The sequence below is a fragment of the Coptis chinensis genome, chromosome 1, assembly GCF_015680905.1.
Source record: "Coptis chinensis isolate HL-2020 chromosome 1, ASM1568090v1, whole genome shotgun sequence".
NCBI classification, from domain to species: Eukaryota; Viridiplantae; Streptophyta; class Magnoliopsida; order Ranunculales; family Ranunculaceae; genus Coptis; species Coptis chinensis.
The window spans coordinates 63767626-63791057 of NC_141456.1; the positions used below are offsets into that span (position 1 = coordinate 63767626).

Sequence of the window (23432 nt, forward strand, 5' to 3'; positions counted from 1 at the left end):
TATAATTTAACAACCTAATTGGTTTAAACCATTTGAACTTATATGTGATACTAACGACTATGCTATTGGAGCTGTCCTAGGTCAACACCGAGACAACAAACCTATTGTCATTTACTACACTAGTAAAACTCTTAATGAAACTCAACGTAACTAGACTACCACTGAGAAGGGGTTCCTAGCTGTTATATATGCCTTAGATAAGTTTCATCCATACCTAGTTGGTTCTTCGACTATAGTCTACATTGATCATGCAACACTTCAATACCTACTCGCAAAAAAATATGTGAAACAGAGATTGATCCAATGGAGCCTTCTCTTGCAAGAGTTTACTCTCGAAATCAGAGATAAAAAAAGTTGTAAGAATGTTGTTGCTGGACCATTTATCAGGGCTCGTAAGTGATGCTGATAGTGATTCTGCCCCATTTCTGATTCCTTCCCCGATGAGCACTTGTACTCAGTCTTTTCTCCACCATGGTACGCTGATATAGTAAATTGCCTTGTCACTGAGGAAGTACCATCCTCTTGGTCTCGTTCTGACTGTAAAAAGTTCTTCTCCATTGTGAAATATTATTTCTAGGATGAGCCCTATCTCTTCAAGTATTGTTCAGAGCAACTCATACATCGTTGCATTACCGACTAGGATCACAATGACGTGTTATCCTTCTCCCTTGAATAATCTTGTGGTGGTCATTTCAGTGGCAAGAAAACTGTAGCCAAGGTTTTATAATGTGGTTTTTACTGGCCAACACTATTTAGTGATGCACATGAGCATTGCAAAGTATGTACTTGCTGCCAACAACTGGGTCGTATTACTCAATGCAATATGATGCCCTTAAATCCAATTCTAATTGTGGAAATTTTTTATGTTTTGGGCCTCAACTTCATGGGCCCCTTCCCAAATTCTCATGGCTTTCTTTACATTTTGGTAGCTATTGACTACGTGTCAAAATAGATTAAGGCAATAGCATGTCGAACTAATGACCATAAAACCGTCGTCGTTTTTGTAAAATAAAATATTTTATCTCGTTTTAGTGTTCCCATAGCTATCATTAGTGATGGGGGAAAACATTTTTGTAATAAAATTTTTGAGTCGTTATTACAGAAATATGGAGTAACCCACAAGGTGGCAACTCCGTATCATCCTCAGACCAGTGGCCAAGTGGAAGTATTTAATAGAGAGATAAAGCCCATTTAGGAGAAAACAGTTAATCCATTTAGGAAAGATTGGTCTCTCCGATTATCTAATATCTTGTGGGCATATAGAACGGCCTTCAAGACACCTATATGGATGTCTCCTTACCGCCTCATTTTTGGAAAACCTTGTCATCTACCGGTTGAACTTGAGCATCATGCTCTATGGGCTATCAAAAGCCTCAATTATAATATCAATGTGGCAGGAAATTCAAATAAATGAGCTTGAGGAAATTCGAAGTGATGCATACGATATCTCGAAATCCTATAAAGCTAACATGAAAAGAGTGCACGACAAACATATTTTGCGGAATGGTTTCAAAATTAGTCAAAAAGTTTTGTTTTACAACTCAAGATTACACATTTTTCCAGAAAAACTAAAAACACGATGGTCTGGTCCTTTCATTGTTTATGTTGTCACCCCTTATGGGGCAATCTCTTTGAAAAATCTAAACGATAATAGTGAATTTCAAGTAAATGGGCAATGCCTCAAACATTACCACGAGTTACACTTTTATAAGATCTAGTCTAGAAAGACTAATGGATTTATTCATGTACTTCATTAAATGTGTTTTAAAATAAGGGAGTACAATATTTTGGTAGCTGGTCCCTCTTTCCTTTTCTTCTTTCATATCACTTGGAGTGTGTGGTTGCAAGCTCTGGAATCGTAGTCCACAACAACTCTATTTTAGAACTGAGTATAATTGTCTTCTTATACTCAAGCAAACATTCATTCTGGTACGCGATGTGTACCTAAAATTTCCCTTCCTTCATTCTCTTCCCTTTTCTACTCCCTTCCTCTAGAAATTTAGCTAATCATTTGGTGTAAGTCTCACTCATTGATCAGTCCCCAAATGTGGGTTTTATAACCTTCACAATGCTTCATATATGACCTTCTTATGCTTAATGAACATTCAACTTATAGCTTTTATTACTGTTTTCAGGATACAAGCCATTTAGGACGCATATTCCTAATACGTGCAGTTTGGCACAAAAAGGATGGCTATTTACGCTCCTTGGGAGGATTCCAGCTTAAGAGCAAGAGTGTCGAAAAGTCAAAGTCAAAAGTCAAGTCAACTATCAAAGTTAAAGACTAAAGGACTCAAGGCTATAAGCTACAGACTCAGGGGCCTAAAGCTAAAATCAAGACTTCTAATATGTGGGCTTAGGTCAAAAGCCTATAAAATTATTTCTAGAAGAAAGGGTATAATTGTAAATGGTGTCCTATATAAACCAAAGTTGTAGAGAAAAACCATTACCCTAGATCTAATATTTGGTAATTAGGAGTAGAATACATGTTTTTTTTTTTTTTTTTTTTTTTTTTTTTTTTTAACTAGGGGTTAAGGGTGCCCTAACCTTTTATTAATGGAAAAATCTTAGATACATTTTCCCTTCTTTATCCCCCTTGATCAGTTCATCAAGTTTTTTATCCATAGGTGGGATATAGTACATAGTTTCATTACAACAATCTCTACTTACTTTCGATAGGTAGTATGCAACTTGGTTACCTTCCCTAAAGACAGCTTGAATTTCACTATTTCAAACTTAGAAACCACTTTCTGAATATGAGCAACCAAGTTCCTGCAATACCAAGGTGGCTCTTCTTTAATACTTATAATTTGGATGACTCTTATAGAATCTGATTGCACTTGTAGTTGCTAGATATTCATGTCTGCCATACCTTCCAATCCTTTTAACACTCCAACTAGCTCCTGAAATAGTACGGACATTCTAGTCGAACTACCACTAAAAGCCAGTAGCACATCACCATTGCAATATCTCAGCACACCTCCATAACCAGCTCTTCCTGCCTGCACTGAACTATCTGTGTTCAGAGTTGGTAGTGCATCCTCTGACTTGTTCCATTGAACCCATACTTCCTCCTCTCTCATATAATTGACCCTAATACCCATCTTACTCAGTATCCTTTTTGTTGCCTCATCTTCTTTCATTGATTCCATCGATTTTCCCAAATAAATTTTCATGTTATTTAGAACTTTCAAGCTAACAATGTCAGCCTGTCTAAATATCTGTTTCTTCAACCTCTAGTTTCTCTCTGTCCAAATTGCTTGAACTACTGCACAAATCATAGCCCGTATAATCTTATTTGCCAATGTAGAGGTTCGGCAGACGCACATGAGATAATGCCATTCATTGTGGGAGGGTTTATCAAATTTAGGAAGCCCCATAGCATGCTTGAAGTTTCTCCATACAAGTTGGGAATATGCACAATCAAAGAAAAGATGGGCAGAGCTTTCTTCATGACTGTCACACAGGCAACATTTCGAATTTCCAATCACCTTCTTTTTCATCAACCGATTCTGTATAGGTAGAGCACCCAAGAAAATTTGCCAAATAGTAAACGAGTGTTTAGGTACTAATAGCTTCCCCCACACAGTCTTATACCATTTTACCTTGCTTCACACCTTTTTTCGAGCTGTATATGTTGAACAAATCGTGAATGCTCCTGTACTGGTTGGAGTCCATGTGATCTGGTCTTCATCGATGTGGGAATTTATATCAGTTTCCATAATCCATTTCTTAACGTCATACTCCAGAAGATCAGCTATAGTTCTCACCCAATAATCATTAGTTATCACTTTAGCCACTTTTGTATCTTCTGGTACAACATGTTCAAGGAGGTTTCTCGCATGTGCGTTCTTGATAAGAGGCCCCGAGCACCATGGGTCACGCCAAAAACTAGTCTCCTCTCCATTTTCTATACAATACCTTACAAACTCCCAAGCAAATTCTTGATACTTCAAAACCCCTCTCCAAACCCAAGAGCAGTCCCGAGGGGTCTTCATAGTCCAAAAGTACTCATGCTTGATATGGTTTTCCCATGACCATTTAACATACAAGCACTTAGTTTTCTGAGCAATTTTGAAGACCAATCCATAGTACACCGCTTTATTCCAAACCTTTGGATCCAATAGACCAAGCCCCCCTTGATTTTTATCTAATCGGAGCTTTTCATGACTAGAATGATGCATCTTTCTAGCCATATTAGAACCAGCCCAAATAATTCTATTACACAACTTGGCCACTTTTTCAAGCACTGTCTTTGGAAGGATAAAAGTTTGGGCCCAATAGGATAGGAATGATGAAAGGACAAACTTTACTAATTGAACTCTACCTGATCTGTTAAGATCTTTGTTCTTCCAGTTAGAAATCTGAGCTGTGATCTTTTCAATGAGTGGCAAGCATTCTCGTTTACCAAGTCTTGAAGCAGTGAGAGGTAGACCTAGGTAGGTAACAGGTGCAGTTACAAGAGAGATGTTTATTGCAGTAGCTAGCTGATAATATCAAATTTTCGTTAAACTAACTATCTATGCGTAAACACAAATAATCAATTAACTAAATAAGTGCTTAATCAATATTACTACTCTCAATTCATTATGCAATATATAAAGAGTACGGATTCGTTCCACTCATAAACCATCAAGACATAAATAGAATTCAACTAATCAAACAAAAGGAACAATGATGAGAGTAATTATAATAATATGAAAACAACAATTTTAAGAAGCTAAAATAGTGTTTATAATGATGAGAAGAATAATTAGAGAGGGGAAATTCCACCATGCAATTCGATTGGCTATTAGTTAGTCATCGAATCGAACATTAGTGAATACCAAGTCCTCTTGAATCAAGGTTCCACTAGCATGAGAGTTTAGCTCCACCACAAATCTCTTTGATGGTGGCTCTAAACTCTAGTTCATCATTATGAGGTTTATCTCTAAACACTCATAATAATGAACTTGAAATTCTATTCTAAATAACAACTATTCTAACAAGCAATCATCCTCACATAGCTTCTTTAACCTCCTTTAATGGAGGTTTTAGCCTTACTTCATTGGATGAACAATATCAAAACAATAAGATGAAGACATTAAATTAAAGAGACAAGAATTGAATATTAAACTAAGGGTTTTTATTGAAGGATTTAATGGAGGCTACAAACTAAATTATTCTAACCTAAACTAAACTACAAAAGGAGAGAGAGAGAGAGAGAACCCTAAACTATATTAAACTAAAGTGGGAGCAGCCAATCTTTGTTTTAGCCTTAACAATCTTTATATAGGAGAGAGTTAGATTACAATTTCGTGGATGAGCTTTTAGGCTAGGTTATGGACAAATAAATCAAGTCCATAACCCAATTGGGTAAATCCAAGACTTCCAATTTTGGTCACGTTACTGTAGCATGCGATTTCACCAATTTATACTACTCTGATCAAGTCAAAGCCTAGACCATTGGAAAGAGTATTCTGAGCCGATCATTTTGATATAAAATGCGCCTAATTCCGAGGCCTAAGTCCAAAGATATGGCCTTTCGAAGTTCTATTGACTTTTCTTCAGCTCTCTAATCCGGTTTGACTTTCACTTAACAGTGTTGACTTGGGCTTTTTAAGGGCTTTTTTTCTCCATTAAGCTTGGGCTTTCTTCATGGAACTTCTCTAGCAATCACTTTAGCTCCTTTTAGCGCCTAATTAGTAACGATTTGACATTTATTCAACTCCGAAGTCTGAAATACTCAGAAACACGTAATTAGTGATAAACCTATATTATTAATAACATAATTGGCTAAATAGAAATACTATTAAAGGGTTTAAACTACAGTTTTGGGCTCTTATCAAACCACCGCCAAACAGCATTTTGCTTGTCCTCAAGCAAATATGTGAAATTAAAATAATTGGCCAAAAATGTATTTTTAACTAGTCTTGTTTCGCTGAGTGTGACTGCAATGACCATATGCAATAAAACCTTAAACCACTAAGAATTCCCTAGCGGACGAGTTATAGCCTTGTGAGAGTTTTCTAGAGAAGGTACTCACAAACTTCATTTATACTACAACGACTAAGAAATAACAGTAATTGTTCCCTAATTTTATCTCGGAATCTATACATCTCACTAGTATTTAAACAAGGATGATCATTCTAAAACTTAAACTAATATATGCATAATAATCAAATCATCTTAAGATAAACAACTATACAATGAACTATGATATAAAATGCAATGGCAGGTCCGTTTCTGAAACTTTTAGGTAGCGTGCCTAAGTAAGTTCTCACAAGGAATGTGTCAAAACACATAACACTCTGATTTTTCTATACAAGTTTGCTAACTCCAGTGTGTAGTGGGCACACGTTTCCTCACAATCTCAATGACAATCCAAGGAAGCCGAGGTCGATCAAACACATCTACCACTTACTATCACACCAACCTATTCCTAATTGAGCTAGAGGTCTTTATTAGGTGATACGGGGCAGAGGTATTGGTTAAAAAAGGAAGGAAATGGATATTCAAAAAAATAACTCTCATAAAATAGGGTCTTCATATTATGTAACTAGATAAAACCATGTTCTTTTGCTTCTACATTTTTTTTTCCATCCTTAGCCTTTTTATTTTGGCTTTTTGACTCTTTTTATTCTATTTTTTGAGTTTTTATTTTATTTCTATTTCTATTTTTCTTTTCTTTTCTTTTCTTTGGAGGAAAGCTTCTTTTCTTTTTCTTTTCGGAAGCAACTAACTAATTTTTGTTTATACAGGGTTTTCTCTTTTCTTTTCTTCACTCATCCTATTCTCAGACTCGTTCTAAAATGGGTAGGTTGATTTTTTATTTTGTTTTGTTTTTGTAAAAGGGTAAAGAAATTGTGGTTTATGAAAGGCTAAAGAAAGGCTCAGAGGGGCGACTAGCGAATAATAAATTTCATATAGGTGTGAATTTCTGGCTATATCGATCCAAAGAGGGCCTAAATTCTTGCTTAGGATATGGTGTGGTGTTCAAGCAAGTGGATGTGTGATTTCTCTACTTGGATTTGACTTCTCCCTTGTGTCATCACTCAGATATTTCACTCTTATGAGACTTTTAGGCTAGATGCTCATAGGATATATATTAAGTACTCTAACCTAAGTCTCAGAAAAATACTGCCAAGTACAATCAAAGATGTTCATGCAAGATGTTCGTGAAAAGATGCAATGACTATTACCTATGTATTAATCTATGTTTCAAAAATTAAATCCTAATTCAAGTACTACGTGAGATTTCTAGACTAATATCATCATGGAGAAGGGAACAATACCATTATCACTAAGTGCCTAGTATAAACAATGTTTATGATTTTTAAATTTTTATAAAGAAAATTGCGTAATTTACATCCTAAAAGTGCCTAATTTTTGCAAATGCTTCTATCCCACCCCCAAACAATCGAATGCTTTGTCCTCAAAGTGTAAAGAGATAAGGAAATAATTTACCATAGAAACGTGGCAAAAATTGGCAATACTTGTAACAGAAATATTGTAAAGAAGAGATGATAACATGAAACACAATTAAACTGTTACGTACGAACTAACATGGACATTACTAGAGTGAACATGATAGGCAAAGGGTGGTAAAAAGATTTGAAATGAAATATCAAAATACGCCACCCCCAAACAAAATTTGAAACTCTTTTTAAGTTTGAAAATTTTTGTGGCTTATACTCTATTAAGGTGGTATTTTACAAAAAAACTTGGGTCTTTTAAAGTCAGATTCCCTAGACTGTGCACACCTCCAAACAAGTAAGAAACTGGGGTGACACAAAATAGATGATGCGTGGTCAACTATAAACTAATAGTCAAAAGAGTTGGGGGTCTAGCCATAAAAATATGATACTAAATGCACCCCCAAACAGAATGAAGATGTATAATTGGAAGCAATCATGTAGAAGAATGAAAAAAAACTTATGCAACCCATCAAAGAACATATGCAAACCATCATGTTGTAGCTATTTTAAAAGAGTTAGAATGACCCAAAAAATAAATTAGTGATACTTTAGGTGCGAAAGGAATGAAGTATGGATTTTGATGTCTTTCATGAGGCTCAGATAAGGAAAAATAAGACAAACTAGGTTTCTGATTACACTCGATCAAAGGTTGGCTCTTAATTACAGGAATGGTATATTCATGGGATTGTCTACTAGGCAAACACTCTTCACCGTGAGGGTTGAAAAAAATTATAGAGGGTCTCTGAGGCAATTGCCGCAAGTGAAAATTCTAGGTTCCTTTAAAATGGTGGAGGAATGGATGGCTTAGTTATGATAGATGGTTAGATTTCAGGAGGTTATAACTCAGGTGGAAGGTGGTTGGTTGGGGTGGGATCCTCACACGTTCTTAAGAAATCATAGAATTCTTCATCTAGCTTAGCTGAATCTATAAAGTTGTGGTTCGTGGTTTTATCTTTAAGAATTTCATCTATTTCTTCCATTGTTATTTCCTCAGCTGCCAAACTAAATTGAGATTCACATTGCGAGAAAGAAGTTACTTCCTTTAATTCATGCACATTACCTTGTTCATGCCTTATATTAGAATTGTTGATTTCTATTTCCTCACTCCCATCCTCTCAAATAATATAAGCTTCCTCAATGGCATCATGGTCATCCAAAACAAGTCCTACAGAGTCGTCTTCAAAAATTTCCTTATCCAGGTAGTGTCTGGAGTTAATATATTTGTTAATGGGAGGGTCATGGGAAGGTAATGGTTCATGAAATTCAGGGTAGGTCTTAACTAGGTCGAATGGTTTGGTTATGGGAATAGGTTGTTCTACTGATTTGTCGATCTCTGGCAAGGTTGAAAGTTCTGTGTTAGGTGAGGGGATTATGGAAATCATTTGGGCTAGATTCTGAAGCATAGTTTGGGTTTTGGCATTTTGTTCTCTAAACATTTTTCCATTATTGGTTATTTGTCGGGAAATTTGGTCTAGGAAGGATGGCGAGCTAGATGAGTGGGTGATTTCTGGCATGGTGGAAGGTTTTGGCGTATGTGAGGTTAGCATCAATCTTGTCCGTTCTAGGTTCTGAAGTATTATTTTGTTTTGGGTCATTATTTTGTCAAATGTCATTAGCGGAGAGGAAGCTTGGTGGTGTGGTTCTGGTTGGTATGGTGTTTGATAGTCATAGTTATTGGCGTTTGAGTGACTCTGGTTGATCTCGTACTGTGATGGGTTAGGTTGACTAGAAAACTCTTGATTGTATTGGTTACTATGAAAATTTGAAAATTGAGGCTCATAATTATTATTATATCCTATAGTAGGTCCAAACTCTTGGTATGTGATAAGAGCCCAAAACTGTAGTTTTAACCCTTTAACAGTCATACTTTTAGACCAATTATGTAAGTAATAATTAAGAGTTAACACTGATTACGTGTTTTTATGCATTTCAGGCTTCAAAGTCCATTATGTGCAGAAATGTGCTACTTTAGCGAGATAAAGGAGCAAAGGTCAGTTACTAAGGAGTTCCGTGATTAAAGGCCAAGTTTCTAGAAGACAAAGCCTTTCCAAAAGCCCGGTCAAAAGCTGAAAAGTCGACGTGGGCAGAAACAACAAACAAAGTCAGCAGAACTTCCGAAGGCCATATCTTTGGACTCAGACCTCGGAATGGGGCCTACCTTATGTCAAACCGACCGGCTCGGAAAGAGCTTTCCAATGGTCTAAGCCTTGATCCAATCAGAGGAGCAAAAGTGGACGAAAAGTCTGTTGAAGGCAACTGCAGCTGAAGAGGCCTTTTTGGATTGAAAGAATTGGGTTTTGGGCCTGATTCTCTGGCCCAAAACATGGCTCCAAGCCCATGCACGATTTTTGGATCTGAATGTATAAAAACAAAAGTTTATCTCTTTGTTATTGGTAGATCTTTTAGTAAAGAATAGTAGATTTTTAGGTTAGAAAAAAAAAGGTAGCTTAGAATAGAAAGTAGCCATTAAAATAGCTTCTAGATCTAGTTTTTCATGTAGATTAATTAAGTTTAGTTCCATTTCAATTATTGTTTTAGATTAAACCTTTGAATCTTGTTCTTCATTTTGATTAGATCAATAAAGTAGTATTTTTATCAATTTCGATTTTGTCATTTCCATTTCTAGATCTAATTTCAATTCCTGTCCTTATTTCATTTGAGTCGTTAAATTAGATTTCATTATTGTTTAATTAAGTAAATTTCAATTCTTTATATCATGTTTAGTTTAAATGTAATCGGAAATGATTGCGTAATGATTCTCGGCTAAACCTCCATTAAAGGGGGTTGAGAAGCCTTGATGAAAGCTTGATTCGAATATCGTAGATTCGTAAAATTTCCTTTCCACTCTAGAAACGATTAGTTCACCATGAGAATGGGTTTAATCGCTCACATGCTAGTTATGAATTGGTAGGAATGCCATGTGTAATTAGGGATTAGGAAGAACCAATTGTTCTGCAAGCGGCGCAATTCGGATTAGGGCGATTAAATCGTTAATAGGATTAAGTCGAGTTAAGGTGGAATCAATCCCCCTATAACTCCTTATCATCGAATCAACGTAGCATTCCCTTAGTTATTCCCATCGTCGACTAGTTGCATTTCGTGGGTAGTTGAATCGTAGTCTAGTTGCCTTTTTCGTAAATCTCTCATTAGACTTTAAGTTTAGGGTACTTACACTTGAGAACATAGCATACGGAAGGACTAAGAGTGGAACGAATCACTCTACTCCACTATATCTCATAGACTTGAGAGTAGAATCTTTGATAAACATAGACCCATAAGATCAAGTTTAGTTTTACTTGCGTTTAGAGTTCATCGCTTTATTTCGTAGGTAAGACTATTCATTTTATGTTTTATCAAATGGCGCCGCTGCCATCTTAGTTTCACTTTCGTATTGTTTTTTTAGTGTTAGTAATCGCTCTCTTAAAGTCCCATTTCACCCACCCACCCTTGTTTGATTCATAATCGTGGTTGTCCATTCTGAGTTGAAAAATTTTTTGGTAAAATTACAATAAAATTTTCTTCTTTTGAGCCCGACCACTTAACTCATTAGGACCTCGAAAGCCGACCAGCCCCATGTGGAGCGCGACCGCCCTTCAACTCTGAATTCTAAAATACACCGAGCGATCAGCCTTTAACAAAAAATTTTCGGATTTCGGCGGTTTGATTCAACTTTGATCTTTCATATTTTTCGTGTTCTAACCTGCTATATACAACAACAAGCGTAAACAAGACGCTATTCATAAGCGGCAAGGACGCAATCGTATTCCTTTCTTCTACACCTCGTGATCTCCCTTAGAGGTTTATACTAGTATATCGAATTGTTTGGAGTGTTGATGTGTTTAGCTAAGTTTGGTTTTAGCCTTGTATGAGATTAAGGTCTGGCCGAACAAAAACACCGAACGTAATTACACAACAACGTCAACAAACAAGTCTATCTAGTATACTACCCACTACACCTCTAGCTACTATTTCACACACATCACTTGACACAATGCCCGACGAAGAAGAGAGGCCTCTCTCTGACTTCTACAAAGCCTTGAGCGATAGCCCCAAATCTTGCATCGTTCTAGCGACCCGGTGGGGATTTCGAATCCCCCAAATATTTTTTTAATTTGTTACCCGTTTTTCATGGATTAGACCATGAAAAACCTTATCGGCACATCGTAAAAGATTGAACAAGTCCTAACAACATTCCACCATCCTACGGTTGGTAATGAACAAATTAAATTAAGGGTATTCCCTTTCACCTTAGCCGATAAGGCAACGTCTTGGTTAACTGCCCAAACGCCTAATTCGTGGACTTCGTGGGCTAAACTTGTTCAAATTGTTTTATGGAACATTTTACCCACCCCTGAAGACAGATGAGATGCTTTCCAAGATTCATTTCTTTTCGACAAAATCCTCATGAAACATTTTCGTGAGGCTTGGAATCGCTTCACCGATCTCCTTATAGAGTGTCCACATCATAACTTAGCGAAAGACACGTTAGTTCATGCCTTTTCAAAGGACTTCTACACCACCATAAAGAAGTCCTTGACATAATGAATGGGGGTAGTTTCTTAAGCAAAGGAGCTTCGAGGCTTATAAATTTTAGAGGACCAAACTAAGCTTAAATAACAACCGGGGGTAGTGACGATTACTCCCCGCTCCGCTAGTTCTTCTTCAACAGCTTAAGGCTACCAAGATGTTTGAGGTTAAATCAGATCCCGAGCTTAAAACTCTAATTGAATCCCTCACAAAAAGGTAGAGGCCATTTCTGTACAACAAAAGCCAATCCCGTCATGAATGTAAATTCAAATCCATGTAGTTTCTGTTGAGCCCCGAGCATCCCGACTCACACGTCCTATAGCCTATGAACAGGCTTGTTCCATTAATAGTGAACCTAACGCCCCTTGGAGACAAAATCCCAACTTCGGTTGGAGAAATAACCAAAACGTCACACCCCAAGGGTACAATAATCAATATGTTAGGCCTACGCACGCGGCTTTACCAAGCCCCACTACGACAAGGAGTGGTCGGGGTAATTTTAATAATTATAACAACCAAGCAAAACTTCGACAAGGTCAAGCACAAAGTCAAGGTAATTATAATAATTATAATGCTAATAGAGGTATCGTTCCGGTAAATAATAACTATCAAAATTCACCCATAAATAATTCACGTGAAATAGTTCCAGTCACACCACCCGTGACTACTACACCCACACAACCGGATCGTCTTTACACCTTCATACAAGTGAGCCAAGAACTTTTCCAAACCATGGCTCAATCTAACCAACAGCTTCTACAATCCGTTAATAATTTAACCAAACAGTTGGCTCAAGATAAAGCCCAACCCAAAGGTGTGTTTCCAGGTAACGAAATACCTAATCCTAAAACAACAAATACAGCCTTTGAGGTAACCGATAATACTAGTAATGAGTATGAAAATGTAGGTGAGCTAAAGGCCATCACCACCCTCCGCTCGCGCGAATGGTTGATAACAAAGTAACTATGCCTATAGTTACCCCACCACCAAGAGCCTACACCTCTATATATTACTAGATACGAAATAGAAACCGAAGAGCCTACCACCGTAGAGGTACCGCCACAACAAAACCTAAGAAACAGAAAGCCACGGTTAAACATCCGGTAATACCATTGCTAAATATAGACGTAAACCACCATTTCCACAAAAATTAGCCATGTTAACTAGGGATACAAATTATGAGGAGATTAGGGATGTTTTCAAGAATCTAACTATAAACCTTCCCTTCCTCAAAGCTATAAAAAAGCTACCACACCATGCTAAGTTTCTTAAGGAATTGTGTACTACTAGGCGTAAGACCAATATACCAAAAGACGCTTTTTAACGTAACAATTCCCAACTCTATCCGAACATAATGGAATTGTTAAGTACAAGGACCCCGGTCGTCCCATCGCATAAATGCACCTTAGGAGATTCTTATACGACGACCGGCGTTATTAGACTTGGGGGCTAGTGTCAACTTACTCCGTTTTATTTGTATAGACAAATAGGTCTAGATGAGATGCAACCCACTAGAATGACGCGTTGTAATTAGCTGATCGGTCTATTAAGTATCCTAAGGGTGTCGCCGAAAATGTTCTCGTAAAATTAAGGATTTTTACAATCCGGGTGATTTTGTCATCCTCGACCGTAAGTCGCTAACGACTCTGTCCCAATCATTTTAGGGCTTACCTTTTCGCAACCGCCAATGCGCTCATTAATTGCGCGATGGTTCAATGTCCATGTCTTTTTGGCCATCTTGCTGTTGAAGTCAATGTTTTTAAAACAAAGACACCGCGCACCCGATTCGTCTATGGATGGAGAGGTTAGCATGATCGAGAGCGTTGCTCGAGATTATTTCAACAACACGTTCCCTGATAATCATATGCCCAAATTTCTTTCCTTTGGAAGATCAGACTCCAATATTTCCATCCCTACACTAGTCGATACACATATTACGGATGAAGAGGAGATAGATGACTTTCTCAAAGATATAGAGGACTATCATAGTAACGAGGATATGACCAATCTAGATGAGCAATTCGATGAGTTTCTTCGAGCAGGTGATGAATCACCCTATCAAGAACTACTTTGCACAATATCCATCTCGATTCCCCTCCTTCCACCCTTTCAAAGGAATCCCGAGTTTGCACTCGATCCTGTTGTTTATTCTGTGCTTCATAATTTTTTAAATTCACCTAGTAAACAAATACTATAGAAGGACAAACCATTTGACACCTTCATTTTCATAATTGAGACAGTCCCTACACACACAATGAATGAGTTTTTTGCTAAAACCACATCCTCATTGTTTACAGGCTGTCTTTCTACAACTTATCCCTATCCACCATATTCTCCACAACCATTCACTTTTCCACACTTATTTACTAGAACACCCACTCATTCAAAAATGAAAAATAAGGTGCATGATAGGTTACATAATAGGGTTATCCGATTTCGTTTTCATTTCACTAGGTTGAGTCATGGGAAATCTTGGTGCTTGATTGTGTTTGGATATGTTTTCTGGGATATTTATTTATGGAATGATCCACAACTATTTCGGTTGTTGATATATGATAAACTGCATGTTCATACATATGTTTAGACAAGTCTCGAGTATCTGACTATAAACGACTCAACTTTTGTGTTTGGTGCATTTCCTTTCATTTCCATATATTAGTGAGTGCACCATTAAGGTAACCAGGCCCTCCCTATGGAGTGTGTGGCTGTAAGTACCGGATCCTAAGTCCACGTTTAAACATAATTCACGTTTTCCACTCTTGCATGTTTTCTCGATTTTTTTTTGTCATGTTTCTCTATGGGGTGAATTATGTCTTTATTGTTTATTGTTTTATTTTTAAAATTAAAAAAAAAAAAATAATATATATATATATATATATATATATATATATATATATATATATATATATATATATATATATAATAATTAATAAGCATAGTAACCTAGGAAGTCTCGGGAATCTGACTTTAAAAGACCTATTGCTAAAAACAAATTTTTTAAGCTTCGTTGTAAAAAATTTGTTTGGGGGTGGGGTGTTCGTGTTGCCGTCCTAAAATGTTTTATGCCCCATTAGAGTTGCTTAGGCCATTTTATTGTATTACGATTCGGGTTGACATAATCCAGGAATTTGGATTTCAATTGTTCGCCTAACATAAGTCATGCACGCACTTTGAGGTGTTTTCCACTATCTTATATGTCATCCACGGTCGAAATGGAGTGTTTTATGGATCATTGGATTGGAAATTCTCTCCTGATCATTTCCATATCTCATTCGCAAAAATTGGACCTGTAACGAAGCGGCAATTTTGATTTGAAGTTTCACAAAAAATCGAAAAAAATCACAAATTTCGATTTTGGGCTTGGGCCCAACCAGCTACCACCGACAAATTCTTACCTTTAGCAAAGACTCATGATCTTCTTCTCCATTCCGCCATTAACGCCAAGCTCCAAAACCTAAAAACAAAATCAAAATAAAAAGAAAACGAGAATTAACCCACGCCCAAAATCAAATCCCAACCCAAATCGACTCCAAACACCACCGACCACCACTCCCACCGATTTACATCACTAAAAACCACCGAAAATTCAAAATTTTGGTGCTGCCGCGCCACCACTCCACCACCACCACTGTTGCTTCAACCGATCGATTAAAATCCCACCACTACATCACATTTAAACCCCCACTACATTCCAAACTTCCAATGGCTCAACAACGCCGAATTTTGCCGGAGCAAGCTTTTACCGCCGACCCCTTCGCGCCGTTTTATGGTGACGAGATGATCACTCGAGACTAGAGTAGCTTGTGGTACTCGACTGAAGCCTATTACCACGAGGACTTAGTCCGACGGTTCTACGATACGAGGGAGTTGGAAGGGACTAGGATTTTTGTAGTTGTGGCGAAGAAGAGGAAGGAAGTGACGACTGGGTTGTTGGCTGAGATTCTAGGCATTCCGCCTAGAGTCCATCTGGATGTCACCCTGCAGGAGTCCCAGCATAATGGGGTAGAGCCATTGATGCACGAGACAGTTATTGGAGGGGACTACAATGCAAGATCGCATTGTGTTCGACAGGCTTCCCTTAGGACCAACCAGCTGGCTACAGCCCAGTGGATTGGTCGAACGCCCGTGGGAAGGGAAGGTCGGCGATATCGGCCCGAATCGCCTCCATATCTTATGGATACTCCAGGAGCGGAAGTATGATTTCTGCATCTTAGAGTTTTTACTGAGCATGATTAGGGGAGTAGGGAGGTCCGTTGCCCTCTCCCCCCGTGTTGATAACAAAGATCACGCTCAAGTTGAGAGCACTCAGCGATCGATCGACATACATCACTTCCACCGTAACCCTCGCGATCTATAAGGAGTGTGTCCAACGGGTTTGGAGATTGGCTGAGGATAGAGAAGAAGAAGAAGAGGATGGAGGAGTTGAGAATGCCGAGGAGGCCGGGACATCGATGCCTCCGGGATGAGGAGGACTTGACCTGCTTTGACGCTGATGCCTTGGAGAGGTGCTTTGGGATGCGTAACGCATGGCTGTGATCCATCGAGGCATCGCGCTAAACTTAACACTATCTGTGAAGACCTCCGCACTCGACAGCAACGATGCATCACAACTTCGAGCTCGCACCTAGAGAGAGGACGAGAGGTGGAATGGAGATGAGCCGAGCTAGAAGCTCAGCGCCAGATCCGGACGAGATGCTGACACGATTCCCACCTCACGGGGACTCTCCTTCTGAGGACACACCATCTAGGCACGAGCGTCGTCGCCGGGACGAATGGTGCTGGCTCTTCAGGAGCTCAGGAGCAGTCTCCAGAGCATGTTCCCTCCGCCACCACTTCCGGAGTAGCTAGGGATAGTATAGTTTGATGTTTTATGTTTTATTTGTAATTTCATTATTGTTATTTATTTTAATGCAAGTTTATTTCCGTAATTTGAATTTTGTAGTGTAATGTAATCAATGAAAATTTTAATATAAGGGGTTATTTTCAAGTATGCGTGGTTGTTTTCATATTGATCCCACCTTTCCAACTTGTTTGGGGTGGTTTTATCAATTCAAGCATTATTTTTATAACCCTCGTTAGAATTTATTATGGAGTCAAGGTGAAAATATGGCCATTTAGGCATATCTATGATTGAGTATCATTGTAGGATGAAATCTAGATTAAATAGGTACATTCTATCATAAAATCAACCTAAAAGATACCGGGTTTGAATTAGAATCAAGGATATGAGTTGTTTCCGCTGGGTTTGGAAATTTTAGGATTTCGAAACTGCCGTAATTAGTTTTGGCAACTTCTCGATCCATTTTAGCAACTTTAAACCTATATAAACTTGATACAATCTATCCTTACAACTTACACTACACCTAAACTCCATCACTCACCTTTCACTCCCGCGATTCCCTCGTTTCGGCTCATTTTCCGAAGTTTCGCAACGCCGAAGCGTGCCCCTTTCTACAGAGCGCGCACTCGCCTCAGATATTTTTTCTGAGTTTTGTCGAAGGCCACCGCCAAGCTGAAGCGACCAGCCAAACACCGGAAATTTCAATTTCTTCAGAAGGCCATGCCACTATCGAGCGCACTCGCGCCCTGACTTTCGTGGACCAGAAAATTTCCAGTTTTTCGCCAGTATCCGGATCATTCGCAGCTATTCCAAAGCGTAATTTTGAGATGACATCTCCAACATTGATACCGAACAGTCTTTCAAGATTTGTTCCAAAGCACTACTTATGGTGCTTGGTTTCGCTGGCGATCACATTCGGCGGGGGAGCCGCTTTATGGTAAGATCGATGCACTTTATTCTCCAACACTAGCATCTTATTTTTACGATAACTGCATTTTTTTTGAAAGACCAGATGGAGAACAAGTGTTCTCCATCAACATTGATAATGAACTAATGGAAATTACCGTGTTCTTGCTAGCATTTGTTCTTGGACTTGCTATGCCCAATAAATACAAGACCCATGGTGCTATTGGGTCGATAATATGTATGTCTACACTTACGAAGTTTTTGCATGAGTCGATGGCGCTGGCATTTTCCGTATTGAGGACCAAGGGGAATATAACGCCGCCTTTGGTAGCCCGGCCATGAACATAGGAACTGTTATGTTTTGGATCATGCTAAACATTTTAGGGGAATGGCGCTTTTTTTTCTCGCGGAATGATGCCACTTGCAGCCGCCTTCCTTGCTTTAGCCACGGGGCGATGTGTCATGACCTTTCCCAACCTTGATGTCTAGTTTAGCTCGATCCCATAGCATGAGGCATAAGTACCTTCTTATGCCCGCTCTAGTTTCTCGTATTATGCTATGTTTCTTTCCCTTTTTTTGTACACGCCACGGATTGGATTACTTGGCCGACAATCGCACGACCCACCAATAGTATTATTCGATCTTTCCGCGTAATGATTTTGGCAAGGGTGGAGGATACAACCTCATCCGGTTGCACCCTACACCCGGCGTACACAAGTGGCTCTTAATAGGTTAGCAATAATAGATGATAAATGGCGGAAGCCCGGCAAATTATCATGGCATGGCAGATCGCCAAGGAACCTCACTTCTTTATGGAAGAAGAGAATGAGGAAGATGACGAGTAATGGGGGGATAAGGTAAGTTTCATTCTAGTTAGTGTCCGCTATGTCCCAAGCAATTTCATTCTTGTTAACCCCATAATGGGTAGAACTCGTGATAGAGTTGTGTCGCTTTTATTTCCTATATTAGTACGCTCTAACCTTGTTTTACGATGTTCCCTGAATTTCACGCGCTTCAATGATATTTTTTCCTACCCTTTTTATTTAATTGCTTTGAGGACAAAGCATGTTTTTGTTTGGGGGGCATAGAAACAAGTGTAATTAAGGCATCCGTTTAGATATAGATAGAGTTAATATGCATTTGTTTTCTAGTTAAAATTTTAAAAATTCAAAAAATATAAATAAATAAGTTCATGCTATACACTTAGGAATAGTGGTATTGTTTTCCTTCTCTATGCTCTTAACAATCTAGAAGTCTCAATGAGCTTTTGCATTAGAATAATTGTTAGAAACTTAGGTTAATATGTAGGTAATAATCTTTGCATCTATCTATAAATATATTACATGAGTATCTATGATTGTTAGTAGTAAGTTTCAAATCTAGGCTAGAGTACTTATTCTACAAATCCTGTGGAGAATATAGCCTAAAGCCTTATATGAAATGAAACATTTGAGAAATGACATAAGGGAGAAGTAAAATCCGGATAGAGAAATCACACGCCCACTTGCTTGATCACTATGCCATATCCTAAGCGAGAATTTAGGCCCTTTTTGGATCGATATAGCCAAAAATTCAAACCTACGAATTATTTCCCCGCTAGTCGCCCCCTCCGAGCCCTTCTTTAGCCTTCCATAAACCACAAATCCTTTACCCTCGTTACAAAAACAAAACAAAATAAAAAAAAAAAAAAAAAATCAACCCACCCAATTTAGAATAAGTCCGAGAATAGAATGAGGAAGAAAGAAGAAGAGAAAACCCGTGGTAAACAAAAAGTTAGTTAATTGCTTTAAAAATAAAGAAAAGAAGTTTCCATCCAAGGAAAAGAAAAATAAAAATAGAAATAAAATAAAACTCCAAAAATAGAATAAAAAAGGAGTCAAAAGCCAAAGGAAAAAAAAAAAAAAAAAAAAAAAAAAAAAAAAAAGAAAAAATATGGCTAAGGATGGAAACAAAGTGTAGAAGCAAAAGTAAATAACAAGGTTTTCTCTAGTTACATAATATGAAGACTCTATTATCTCAGACTTGTCCTTTTGAATATCCATTTCCTTCCTTCTTAAACCATCTCCTAATCCCCAAGAACACCTAATAAAGACCTCTAGCTCAATTAGGAATATGTTAGTGTGATAGTAAGTGGCGATATGTTTGATCGACTCGGCTTCCTTGTTGTCATTGAGATTGTAAGGTAAAGTGTGCCCATCGCGACTAGAGAGTAAATAAACTTGAGTGGAAAAATCGAGTGTTGTATCTTGACTATTATTGTGAGAACCTACTTAAGGACGCTTATTCCGAAGTTTCGAAAACGGACCTGCTAGACATTTCATAGTATTACTCATTGTATATATGTTTATTATAGATGATTGATTATTATGCATATATTAGTTTAGGTTTTTTTACTTGGTTATTCTTGTTCATAGCTAGTGAGATGTATAGATAGTTTGGAGCATGAATAAGGAAACAATAGTTTTATTTCTTAGTCGCTGTAGTATAGATGAAGTTTGTGAGTACCTTCATCGAAAACTCTCACGAGGTTATAACTCGGCCCACTAGGGGAATTCCTAGTGGTTTAAGGCCTTGTTGCATATGGTCAATGCAATCGCGACTCGGCAAAATGAGAAGTAGATAGAACTCCATTTTGGTTACTTATGTTAATTTCTCATCTTTGCTTGAGGACAAGCAAAATGCTGTTTGGGGTGGTTTGATAAGAGCCCAAAACTGTAGTTTTAACCCTTTAACAGTCATACTTTTAGACCAATTATGTGAGTAATAATTAAGAGTTAACACCGACATTCGTTTTTATGCATTTCAGCTTCAAAGTCCATTATGTGCGTAAATGTGCCACTTTAGCGAGATAAAGGAGCAAAGGTCGGTTACTAAGGAGTTCCGTGATTAAAGGCCAAGTTTCTAGAAGACAAAGCCTTTCCAAAAGCCCGGTCAAAAGTTGAAAAGTCGACGCGGGCAGAAACAGCTCACAAAGTCAGTAGAACTTCCGAAGGCCATATCTTTGGACTCAGACCTCGGAATGGGGCCTACCTTATGTCAAAACGACCGTCTCGGAAAGAGATTTCCAACGGTTTATGCCTTGATCCAATCAGAGGAGCAAAAGTGGACGAAAAGTCTGTTGAAGCCAACTGCAGCTGAAGAAGCCTTTTTGGACTGAAAGAATTGGGTTTTGGGCCTGATTCTCTGGCCCAAAACATGGCTCCAAGCCCATGCACGATTTTTGGATCTGAATGTATAAAAATAAAAGTTTAGCTCTTTGTTATTGGTAGATCTTTTAGTAAAGAATAGTAGATTTTTAGGTTATAAAATAAAGGTAGCTTAGAATAGAAAGTAGCCATTAAAATAGCTTCTAGATCTAGTTTTTCATGTAGATTAATTAAGTTTAGTTCCATTTCAATTATTTTATTAGATTAAACCTTTGAATCTTGTTCTTCATTTTGATTAGATCAATAAAGTAGTATTTTTATCAATTTCGATTTTGTCATTTCCATTTCTAGATCTAATTTCAATTCCCTCGCCCTTATTTCATTTGAGTCATTAAATTAGATTTCATTATTGTTTAATTAAGTAAATTTCAATTCTGTATATCATGTTTAGTTTAAATGTAATCGAAATGATTATGTAATGATTCTCGGCTAAACCTCCATTAGGGGGTTGAGAAGCCTTGATGAAAGCTTGATTCGAATATCGTGATATTCGCCGTAATTTCCTTTCCACTCTAGAAACGATTAGTTCACCATGAGAATGGGTTTAATCGCTCACATGCTAGTTATGAATTTGTAGGAATGCCATGTGTAATTAGGGATTAGGAAGAACTAATTGTTCTCAAGGCAATTCAATTTGATTACTTACGATTAAATAAGTTAATAGGATTAAGTCGAAGTTCAGTGGAATCAATCCCCTCTAACTCCTTATCATCGAATCAACGTAGCATTCCTTTAGTTATTCCCATCGCCGACTAGTTGCATTTCGTGGGTAGTTGCATCGTAGTCTAGTTGCCTTTTTCGTAAATCTCTCATTAGACTTTAAGTTTAGAGTACTTACACTTGAGAACATAGCATGCGGAAGGACTAAGAGTGGAACGAATCACTCTACTCCACTATATCTCATAGACTTGAGAGTAGAATCTTTGATAAACATAGACCCATAAGATCAAGTTTAGTTTTACTTGCGTTTAGAGTTCATCGCTTTATTTCGTAGGTAAGACTATTCATTTTATGTTTTATCAGTATGATGGGCACTGAGAAGCCCAATGGTAAGGACTACCACAGCATGAACATGATGACGGGTTTGCATAATAACCACATGATTGTTTATCTACATATTGATATGCCATATTGGTTTTTTTAAAAAATATTCTAGGAGAATTGATATGCAAACGAAACTCTAACTATAAATTTCTAGATAGGCATGTGTGTTGACATTTACGAAAAAGAAACCTGATTATACTAGAATTAAACTCCTCTGATAGAAGAAACGAGGAGTGGAAGAAGTACCTGAATGCCTCATTGCTATGCTTATGAATAGCGTCTTGTATATGCAAGCTTAGTGTATTTAACAAGTTAGAAACACTGAATAACTTGAAGAAATGGAAGTTTGTACTAACCTGTGAAAATCGGGCTGTTCAGAAGAAGGCGTGGGGTGCGCTCAGAAATTGTCTAACTTGAGTTCTAGACGCTTCAGCACAAGGCACGCTCAGAATTTGCCTGTGAAAGGCACAGGTCGTGCTCGTGCCTGAGGCGATGTCCAGTGAGTTGAGCGCGGGGTGCGCTCATAATTTGCCTGACATGGGCGCAGGTCTCGCTCTTGCCTTTGGCAATGTCCAGTAAGTTTAACGTGCTCCAAAAAAATTGAAATTTTTACAGTAGTTTGTTAAGACGTCTATCAAGTATCTTGTAAAATTTTAGATAAATCTGAGCTATGAAAGTCACTCTACTACTCTTCAAAGTTTGTGAAATAGTTTACGTACACAATACAAACAACCGAATGGTTAACCAATCAAAATAGAGACAAAAATCGCCAAAATTTTACTGGACACTCCTAACAGATCCTACGTGTTCCTGTAAAAATATTAGAGCAATTAGAGTTCTACAAACTCTCCTTATTGGCTGGTGTTCCAGAAATTAAGTGTTTGCAAAACTGCAGAAACATACTGAAAATAATCCAATAGTTAGTGTTTACTTAGCTTTACTTAGTCTAGATCTAATAGTTACTTTTAATTTATTAAATTAGTTTATATTAATCTAGTTAGTTGTCAATTCTATTATTTGTTAGAACAAGTTTTGGATCTTAGAATAAAATACTTAGTTTATATTTCAATCTTCAAATTCGCATTCAAGTTATTTTAATCAAAGGGAGGGCGGGCGCGCTTTCAACAAGGAAAAATGGAGGGCGTGCACCCCTGTGCTTTAAATAGTGAACAGTAATGAAAATATGAGAAAAAAGAAAGAAAAATGAAAAGGGTGGGTGGGTAGAGAATGGGGGATTGCCCCTTGAATTCAAGCAATTGAATTCTTATCCTGAAAGAGTTTAGGATGGCAGCGGCGCCATTTGATAATATCAAATTTTCGTTAAACTAACTATCTATGTGTAAATACAAATAATCAATTAACTAAATAAGTGCTTAATCAATATTCCTACTCTCAATTCATTATGCATATATATAAAGAGTACGGATTCGTTCCACTCATAAACCATCAAGA

General features: G+C 37.7%; 1 protein-coding gene across 1 annotated transcript; it reads right to left on the reverse strand.

Annotated features, from left to right (window-relative positions):
* Window positions 1-3213: 3213 nt before the first annotated feature.
* Window positions 3214-4196, reverse strand: LOC147524912 (uncharacterized). The gene is made up of 3 exons (XM_086577180.1): window positions 3618-4196; window positions 3328-3512; window positions 3214-3268 (listed from the first exon to the last, which is right to left on the reverse strand). Exons 1-3 carry the CDS (start codon window positions 4194-4196, stop codon window positions 3214-3216), a joined length of 819 nt encoding a protein of 272 aa, XP_086433306.1.
* Window positions 4197-23432: the final 19236 nt, after the last annotated feature.

Excerpts from the sequence above, each read along its gene's own strand:
- LOC147524912 (XM_086577180.1), bottom strand. The coding sequence starts at position 4,196 with ATGGCTAGAAAGATGCATCATTCTAGTCATGAAAAGCTCCGATTAGAT. Across the intron at positions 3,513-3,617 it reads CATATACAGCTCGAAAAAAG|AATCGGTTGATGAAAAAGAA; the intron begins GTGTGAAGCAAG and ends CTACCTATACAG. Across the intron at positions 3,269-3,327 it reads AATGAATGGCATTATCTCAT|TAGTTCAAGCAATTTGGACA; the intron begins GTGCGTCTGCCG and ends TGATTTGTGCAG.